The sequence below is a fragment of the Tupaia chinensis genome, unplaced genomic scaffold (assembly GCF_000334495.1).
Source record: "Tupaia chinensis unplaced genomic scaffold, TupChi_1.0 Scaffold000159_1, whole genome shotgun sequence".
NCBI lineage: Eukaryota > Metazoa > Chordata > Mammalia > Scandentia > Tupaiidae > Tupaia > Tupaia belangeri.
This window is the reverse complement of record NW_006159630.1, coordinates 1,634,862-1,644,279: the sequence shown is the minus strand read 5'-3', so window position 1 is coordinate 1,644,279 and position 9,418 is coordinate 1,634,862. Positions and strand designations below refer to the sequence as shown.

The following is a 9,418-nucleotide window of genomic DNA, read 5'->3' as shown; positions in this document are numbered from 1 at the left end:
AGAAATCACCCCCCAGGGGGGATGGTCACGCCGCAATCCCTTCTCCTCCATTCTCCTCTCGGGATCTTGGGCACGCATGCACACGCGCCCGGCGTGAGTTTTAAGCCACCGGGTTCGGGATGCGAACCGTAGTCGCCTATGTGGGAGTCCAGCGACATAGCCATTACGCTAACTGCTGGTTCCCAGTGGTCACAAGCTCTTTAGGGACCGTGGAGGCAGGAGGGGTTGTGCTCCGGGGACTTGGCATCCCGACGGCTGCTTGGCCAGGCACCAAGTGCTGGGGTGCCCCCAGCCAGCCCCTCCCCCTGCCAGGCCACCCATGGGAGGGGAGCCCCACCCTGGGTCCTGAAAGAGCAGGGGCCAGATCGTCTCATGGCAGACTCATAGCCCCTGGTGAGGGAAGGGTCCAGAAGGACCAAAGCCAGCGCAGCGGGCAGGAGTGGGCATTTGTCTTCCTGAAGAGCAGTTCCAGGCCGACTCCACCCAGGTTCTGGAGAGTTCTAGAGAGTAAAGGACTAGCATGGTGTCTTCAGGTCACCCTGGGGCGTTTGTTGTCCTCGGCCTGAGGCCACCTCCGAGCAGAGACTGGCGCCCCAACCTCTCACCTCTGTCCCGTTGCCCTTCAGGCCACGGTGAACGCCCGGCCACAGCGCAGCCTGGACACCTCGTCTCTCACCCAGTCGGCCCCGGCCAGCCCGACCAACAAGGGCGTGCACATCCAGCAGGTGGGGTAAGTGCCGCACTCCGCCCACGCTCCCGCCGCCAGTCCTGGCCCTCCTCTCCCCCGCGTCCTCTCCCTGCCTCATCCAAGAGGCTCCTCCTGCCCCATCCCAGGGCGTGCATCACAGCAGGGCCGCCCGGGCCTGGTCCCGTGGCCTTGAGGAGCCTCGTGAGGTTCTCCATGCCGAGGGGAGCAGCAGGGCTGTCCGTGCCAGCAGCCCGGTGGAGGAGGGGTCCTGGCAGTCGTCAGAGTCTGGCCTCGGGTGGGGCTCTCAGTGGTGCGTGGCGTCTTGTCCATCCTTCCCCACAGGGGCTCCCCCCCAGCGTCCAGCACCAGCAGCTCCAGCCTGACGGGAGACGGGACCAAGCAGCCGGCCAGCCGTGACCTGCCTACGGGCCGGCCAGGCACTGCGGGCCCCGTGGGGGCACAGTACACCCCGCACTCCCATCAGTTCCCCCGGACACGCAAGATGTTCGACAAGGGCCCAGACCAGGTAGGACGCCTTGCACACGCCGACCCGTGAACCCGGTCTGAGGAGCCGGGCATGGTGGCTCCACTGCTTGGCCTCTCAGACGTGAGGGGTGACCCTCAGATCTGGCCGGCCCCTCTGCTGCGGGGAGGCTCTTGGTGTGCTCTCTGCCCACGGGCCGGGCGTGACCTCGCTCTCACCAGCTTCTCCCTGCACAGCCGTCTCCGTGGATGCACAGGGCTGCAGCCTGGTGTCTGCTTCACTGTCCTGCTGTTCTTTCTAAGTTTCTTTATCTTCGTGAGAGAATAAGAGAGAGGCGAGAGAGCCAGGCACCCCGTGGGGTCTTCATGTTGACCCCCACCCCAGCCTCAACCAGCCCAAGCCCTGTACACAGGGAGGTCTTGGGACACGAACTGGAACCTTCCCTGCTGCCCCAGCATCACGGACCATGGGGCTAAGTTGTGTACTGCCATGGCCGCTGGCTCCGCTGTCTGGGCAACTCCACACGACGGAGCGAGGACGCGCCCGGATCGCCCCCTCCCACTCCCAGCAGTGTCCTGACAGGTGCCCGTCCTCTCTGGGCACTCCTTCTCCCTCTCACGGCCAGGTGGTCCACTGTGCCTTTGAGCTGAGCAGGACGTTTGTGGGAAGAGGAGCTGGTGCTCCGTTGGCCAGGGTTTGCAGAGCCATGAGAGAGGAGGCTGACCCGGGCCTGCACCCAGCCGTGCCATCACTGCCTTCCCAGTTAGGGGAGGTCCTCCAGAACGTGCCTGGACACCTGGCCACCATGGGCGCGGGTGGGCGTGAGCGTCTCCTGCAGAGGGAGGGTGTGGTGGCCCTCCTTCCGGAGGCAGGGCTGGGGTGGCACAGCAGGACCCCTCAGCCGACCACAGTTCAAGTCCCAGCTCCAGTGGCCTGAGAAGCGTGCCAGGCGCATGTGCATCCCGGATCCTGACGGGACGGAGAAGTGGAGGGAAGGGGGTTGTGGCGTGACCAGCCCCCACTTGGGGGTGCTCTCTCTCCCCTCTCCACCCTGAAACAAGCACAGAATCTCGGCCCTCAAAAAAAATTTTAAACGGGGACCAGCAGTTAGCGTAATGGCTATGTCGCTGGACTCCCACGTAGTTAACTGCCAAGCAGCCGGCCAGCCGTGACCTGCCTACGGGCCGGCCAGGCACTGCGGGCCCCGTGGGGGCACAGTACACCCCGCACTCCCATCAGTTCCCCCGGACACGCAAGATGTTCGACAAGGGCCCAGACCAGGTAGGACGCCTTGCACACGCCGACCCGTGAACCCGGTCTGAGGAGCCGGGCATGGTGGCTCCACTGCTTGGCCTCTCAGACGTGAGGGGTGACCCTCAGATCTGGCCGGCCCCTCTGCTGCGGGGAGGCTCTTGGTGTGCTCTCTGCCCACGGGCCGGGCGTGACCTCGCTCTCACCAGCTTCTCCCTGCACAGCCGTCTCCGTGGATGCACAGGGCTGCAGCCTGGTGTCTGCTTCACTGTCCTGCTGTTCTTTCTAAGTTTCTTTATCTTCGTGAGAGAATAAGAGAGAGGCGAGAGAGCCAGGCACCCCGTGGGGTCTTCATGTTGACCCCCACCCCAGCCTCAACCAGCCCAAGCCCTGTACACAGGGAGGTCTTGGGACACGAACTGGAACCTTCCCTGCTGCCCCAGCATCACGGACCATGGGGCTAAGTTGTGTACTGCCATGGCCGCTGGCTCCGCTGTCTGGGCAACTCCACACGACGGAGCGAGGACGCGCCCGGATCGCCCCCTCCCACTCCCAGCAGTGTCCTGACAGGTGCCCGTCCTCTCTGGGCACTCCTTCTCCCTCTCACGGCCAGGTGGTCCACTGTGCCTTTGAGCTGAGCAGGACGTTTGTGGGAAGAGGAGCTGGTGCTCCGTTGGCCAGGGTTTGCAGAGCCATGAGAGAGGAGGCTGACCCGGGCCTGCACCCAGCCGTGCCATCACTGCCTTCCCAGTTAGGGGAGGTCCTCCAGAACGTGCCTGGACACCTGGCCACCATGGGCGCGGGTGGGCGTGAGCGTCTCCTGCAGAGGGAGGGTGTGGTGGCCCTCCTTCCGGAGGCAGGGCTGGGGTGGCACAGCAGGACCCCTCAGCCGACCACAGTTCAAGTCCCAGCTCCAGTGGCCTGAGAAGCGTGCCAGGCGCATGTGCATCCCGGATCCTGACGGGACGGAGAAGTGGAGGGAAGGGGGTTGTGGCGTGACCAGCCCCCACTTGGGGGTGCTCTCTCTCCCCTCTCCACCCTGAAACAAGCACAGAATCTCGGCCCTCAAAAAAAATTTTAAACGGGGACCAGCAGTTAGCGTAATGGCTATGTCGCTGGACTCCCACGTAGTTAACTGCAGTTCACCTCCCAGACCGGGTGGCTTAGAACTCACGCCAGGCACGTGTGCGTGCGTGCCCAAGATCCCAGAGGAGAATGGAGGAGAAGGGATTGCGGCGTGACCATCCCCCATGGGGGGTGATTTCTCGCTTTCTGTCTCTCTGTCTGTCTGGCGAGCGCATGCGCCCTATGGCAAAAACCTCTCCCAAAAAAAAGAAAAGAAAAAAAAAATTTTAACGAATTTTAAAATGAGCCAGCCAGGTGGCATGGTGGTTAAGGCACTGAGTACTTCAAGTCCCAGATGTGGCAGCTAGAAAAACACGCTAGGCACACATGCGTCCCCAAGATCCAGAGGAGAGTGGAGGAGAAGGGATTCTGGCCATGGCCCCTGCAGGGTGCTTTCTGTCCTGCTCTCTGACTCCGGTGAGCATGTGCACCCTGTAGCAGATCTTAAAACAACTAATTAATTAATTTAAAAATGAAACAGAAAAACTGCCAGCTTGCAGCTGACCCTGGAGCAAGAATCACATGTCGGGGATTAAAGGGGCTCCCGGCCAGGGGCAGGCAGATGTCCACATATGCCACTCAGGCCAGCCTGGCTGACCGTAGTGCCCCACATCTGAGAGCAGAATTGCCGATGAGCTCCAGGCCCGTTCAGCCTCACAGCCTGGCTCTGAGGTGGGGCTGAGGCCACATCATTGCAGGCTGAGCAGGAGGGGCCAGGCACTGGCCACGGTCCATGGGCAGCACAGCCTGCAGCGGGGTGGGGCTCCCTTCCACCCCAGAGCCAAGGCAGCTGCTTCTGGGGGGACGTAAGCCCCCGTCTCGCCAGGTCCCCCTGACAACAGGGAGCTCCTCTCTGCCCCGATGCAGTGGGAAGGCCTGCCCCTGAGCACCTGGCTTGGCACAAGCAGACAGCGCCGACAGCCCACCGGCCACTGCACTTCCCACGGGAAACAGTCAAAGCACCGTCCTCGTGGGCAGCTCCGCCCACTCAGGTGTTAAGTGGCCACGGGCTCAGGTAGCCACCCTTGGTGGCGCTGTCGCTCCAGGGCCGTCCCCCACCTGTGCCAGGAGAAGTACAGCCAGGATCACTGCATCACCTGGGCGCAGGCCTACCCCAGCAGGGCCCCTGGGGTACAGGTGGGGAAGGAGCACGAGCACCCTCGGCCCATGGGAGTGCGGGGCTGTGTGGCCACCTGCTGTTCCCCTCCTCTCACCCTCCTCCTGCCTGAACCCCAGACCGCGGACGACGCAGACGATGCTGCTGGACACAAAAGCTTCATCTCCGCCACCGTGCAGACAGGCTTCTGCGACTGGAGCGCCCGGTACTTCGCCCAGCCCGTCATGAAGGTGCGTGGAGCATGTCTGTGGGGCCCCCATGCTGGCCATGCCACCCACTCCCCACAGGCTGGGCCACAGGAGGCCCGGTCTGTTCTCGTCCAGCCTAAAGGCCAGCGTGGTGACAGTGCCTGGGATCCAGCCGCTCAGGTTGGGGGCGGGTCCTGAGCCTGAGGTTGTCAAGAGCAACTGTCTGGAAAGGGCCAGGCATGGCAGCGCACTTCCACCAGCCGGGACCTCTCCAGGGACCCTGCTTTGAAAATAACAGATAAACAGATGGGACCAGCAGTTGGCGTAATGGCTGCATCGCTGGACTCCCATGTAGTCAACTGCGGTTCAAGTCCTGGACCCAGTGGCTTAAACTCACACTGGGTTAGTGTGTGTGCGTGCCCAAGATCCAGACAGGAAAGTGGAGGAGAAGGGATTGCGGGATGGCCATCCCCCGGGGGAGTGATTTCTCGCTTTCTGTCTATCTCTGTCTTTCCGGTGAGCACACATGCCCTATAGTAAAAACCTCTTCAAAAAAAAAGAACTGGGGCTGGCAGGTGGCATGGTAGTTAAGGGCACTGGTCTCCCACATGGTCAACTACAGTTCGAGTCCCGGACCTGGTAGCTTACTTTCTCACCCCCTACACATACACTCTGTCCCTCTCTGGTCAAATTTAAATAAACAAATAAATAAATAAATAAATAAATAAATAAATAAATAAATAAATAAGTTAAATAAAATTATTAAAAAAAAAAAAAAAAAGATAAACAGAACAGCCAAAAGAAGCAGGCTTCCTTTACCTTCCTGTCCTCGAAGAGGAGAGGCACCTGCCTTTGAGAGCTTGCAGCAGATCATCCTCTCTGGCAGGTGGCCATTCCGTGGGCTGCACCGTCAGATTCTGCTAGCCGGGCTAACTGTGTCAGGCTTGTCACACGATGACCTGACAGGCCCAGGGTCGTGCTCCCGGCCCACCCTGGTCCACAGAACCTCGGTCTGCCGAGGGCGAGGCATGTTTGCAGAAGGCCCTCATCATCCCGTATAGATTATCAAAAAGTCAGACCCACCGCCTGCTGGCAGCCGCACGCAGGCTCCCTTCTAAGTCTGGTCCACAGAAGGGCCTGGGCTGCCCTTGCACAGTTTCCTTACGGTGGGAACCGATTCTAGTCGGCGAGACCACAGACTCGTCGGCCAGTGGTCAAGGTGAGTGGTGAAGTTCAGTTCATGGAGCCCCTGCGCTTGCGGAAGGAGAGCGCGTCCATGTTCTGAGTGGCCCCCGAGTATAAAGTGACCCAGCTTTTCACAGAGCCTTTGCTCACCACGCCTCCTGACCCAGCCAGTCCTGTGCAGTTACCCTAGCCGGAGAGAAGCGTGACCTCTGTGTTGTCATGACAACAAACAGCCCCTACTCAGACGGCCCCCGAGGTGGGCTGCTGCCGACGACTCCATGGGGTATTACTAGACCTACCTCAAAGTGAAGCTTTAAAATATACAGGGATCATGAGGAAATGCTTGCAGTGATTTTTTTTTTTAATTTCTAATTTGCTGTCAAGTGCATGTGCTCACCTGGTGGGGAGAGAGACGGGGAGTTGAGCATGCACCCCCGGGGGTGGCCACACCACAGCCCCTTCTGCTCCATCCTCCAGTCAGGGTCTGGCGCACTCGCAGCCCACACTTTCCTCAAACCACCGGGTCTGGGACTGGAACCGCACAGTCAGCGCTGTGGGGTCCAGCGCCTTTAACCACTGTGCCGCCTAACTGGCCTGATATAATTTTGTAAAAAGGACAAAAGCAAGACAGAGAGCCGGCCCTGCAGAACATTGGTGCTTGCCAAGAGGTAAGGAAGGAAGTGGGTCTCAGCCACTCACCCACTTCGTCGCAGCTGCCGTGCATGCAGTGCACCAGGCATGGTGCCTTTCTCGTGCGTGTCTGCCTCGTGTCCAGTTTCTGAACCACACACAAGTGCTCCACAGCCACGGACGCACACGGACAGACACGGCGCCGGGAGATGTGCGGCCCGCTTGTCACGGCTGCAGCCCTGCACACCCACCCCTCAGGCCAGGCGCCCTCTCCCTGCACCAGGCTCTTCTGGTCTGGGAGGGAGGAGTCGCCAGGTATTGGGACTTACACGCTCAGAGAGCGCTACCCAGGTCACGCAGAGTAAGAGCTGCCATTGTGGGGTACGAGCTGTCGTGAATGGGGTTTGATTTGCTCGGCACACGTTTGGGTTTCTTGATGCCACTGGTGCTTCCGGCTAGTGAAGCCAAGCAGCTAAGAGTCCTGTATGGCCCAGCCTGCCCGCTTGCTGAAATGGCAGAGGCTGCATCACAGTCATTTCCTGTTAGGGTAACGAGAGCCTGCTCCAGTCCTTAAGTGCCTGGTCTCCGTCCCGCGTTTGCGATCGGTGGGCGGCGTGGGTGGCCCACCTGGTCTCCGTCCCGTGTACGTGATCGATGGGCAGCGTGGGTGGCCCATCTGGTCTCCATCCATGTACATGATCGGTGGGCGGTGTGGGTGGCCCACCTGGTCTCCGTCCCGTGTACGTGATCGATGGGCAGCGTGGGTGGCCCATCTGGTCTCCATCCATGTACATGATCGGTGGGCGGTGTGGGTGGCCCACCTGGTCTCCGTCCCGTGTACGTGATCGATGGGCAGCGTGGGTGGCCCATCTGGTCTCCATCCATGTACATGATCGGTGGGCGGTGTGGGTGGCCCACCTGGTCTCCGTCCCGTGTACGTGATCGATGGGCAGCGTGGGTGGCCCATCTGGTCTCCATCCATGTACATGATCGGTGGGCGGTGTGGGTGGCCCACCTGGTCTCCGTCCCGTGTACGTGATCGATGGGCAGCGTGGGTGGCCCATCTGGTCTCCATCCATGTACATGATCGGTGGGCGGTGTGGGTGGCCCACCTGGTCTCCGTCCCGTGTACGTGATCGATGGGCAGCGTGGGTGGCCCATCTGGTCTCCATCCATGTACATGATCGGTGGGCGGTGTGGGTGGCCCACCTGGTCTCCGTCCCGTGTACGTGATCGATGGGCAGCGTGGGTGGCCCATCTGGTCTCCATCCATGTACATGATCGGTGGGCGGTGTGGGTGGCCCACCTGGTCTCCGTCCCGTGTACGTGATCGATGGGCAGCGTGGGTGGCCCATCTGGTCTCCATCCATGTACATGATCGGTGGGCGGTGTGGGTGGCCCACCTGGTCTCCGTCCCGTGTACGTGATCGATGGGCAGCGTGGGTGGCCCATCTGGTCTCCATCCATGTACATGATCGGTGGGCGGTGTGGGTGGCCCACCTGGTCTCCGTCCCGTGTACGTGATCGATGGGCAGCGTGGGTGGCCCATCTGGTCTCCATCCATGTACATGATCGGTGGGCGGTGTGGGTGGCCCACCTGGTCTCCGTCCCGTGTACGTGATCGATGGGCAGCGTGGGTGGCCCATCTGGTCTCCATCCATGTACATGATCGGTGGGCGGTGTGGGTGGCCCACCTGGTCTCCGTCCCGTGTACGTGATCGATGGGCAGCGTGGGTGGCCCATCTGGTCTCCATCCATGTACATGATCGGTGGGCGGTGTGGGTGGCCCACCTGGTCTCCGTCCCGTGTACGTGATCGATGGGCAGCGTGGGTGGCCCATCTGGTCTCCATCCATGTACATGATCGGTGGGCGGTGTGGGTGGCCCACCTGGTCTCCGTCCCGTGTACGTGATCGATGGGCAGCGTGGGTGGCCCATCTGGTCTCCATCCATGTACATGATCGGTGGGCGGTGTGGGTGGCCCACCTGGTCTCCGTCCCGTGTACGTGATCGATGGGCAGCGTGGGTGGCCCATCTGGTCTCCATCCATGTACATGATCGGTGGGCGGTGTGGGTGGCCCACCTGGTCTCCGTCCCGTGTACGTGATCGATGGGCAGCGTGGGTGGCCCATCTGGTCTCCATCCATGTACATGATCGGTGGGCGGTGTGGGTGGCCCACCTGGTCTCCGTCCCGTGTACGTGATCGATGGGCAGCGTGGGTGGCCCATCTGGTCTCCATCCATGTACATGATCGGTGGGCGGTGTGGGTGGCCCACCTGGTCTCCGTCCCGTGTACGTGATCGATGGGCAGCGTGGGTGGCCCATCTGGTCTCCATCCATGTACATGATCGGTGGGCGGTGTGGGTGGCCCACCTGGTCTCCGTCCCGTGTACGTGATCGATGGGCAGCGTGGGTGGCCCATCTGGTCTCCATCCATGTACATGATCGGTGGGCGGTGTGGGTGGCCCACCTGGTCTCCGTCCCGTGTACGTGATCGATGGGCGGCGTGGGTGGCCCATCTTGTCTCCGTCCGTGTACGTGATCGGTGGGCAGCGTGGGTGGCCCATCTGGTCTCCGTCCCACGTATGCGATCGGTGGGCGGTGTGGGTGGCCCATCTGGTCTCCATCTGTGTACGTGATCGGTGGGCGGTGTGGGTGGCCCACCTGGTCTCCATCCGTGTACGTGATCGGTGGGCGGCGTGGGTGGCCCATCTGGTCTCCATCTGGGTCCCTGATCGGTGGGGGGTGTG

The 9,418-nt window shown here is 61.5% G+C and overlaps 1 protein-coding gene across 1 annotated transcript in view; it reads left to right on the top strand.

Moving 5' to 3' along the window:
- The window catches only part of RPTOR (regulatory associated protein of MTOR complex 1), a 393,373-nt gene that overhangs the window by 349,701 nt on the left and 34,254 nt on the right, over positions 1–9,418 (top strand). Inside the window, exons 22-24 of the mRNA XM_006145668.2 lie at positions 627–730; positions 1,031–1,214; positions 4,785–4,895. Coding sequence (XP_006145730.1) covers positions 627–730; positions 1,031–1,214; positions 4,785–4,895 — 399 coding nt within the window. The remainder of the gene's footprint in view (positions 1–626; positions 731–1,030; positions 1,215–4,784; positions 4,896–9,418) is intronic.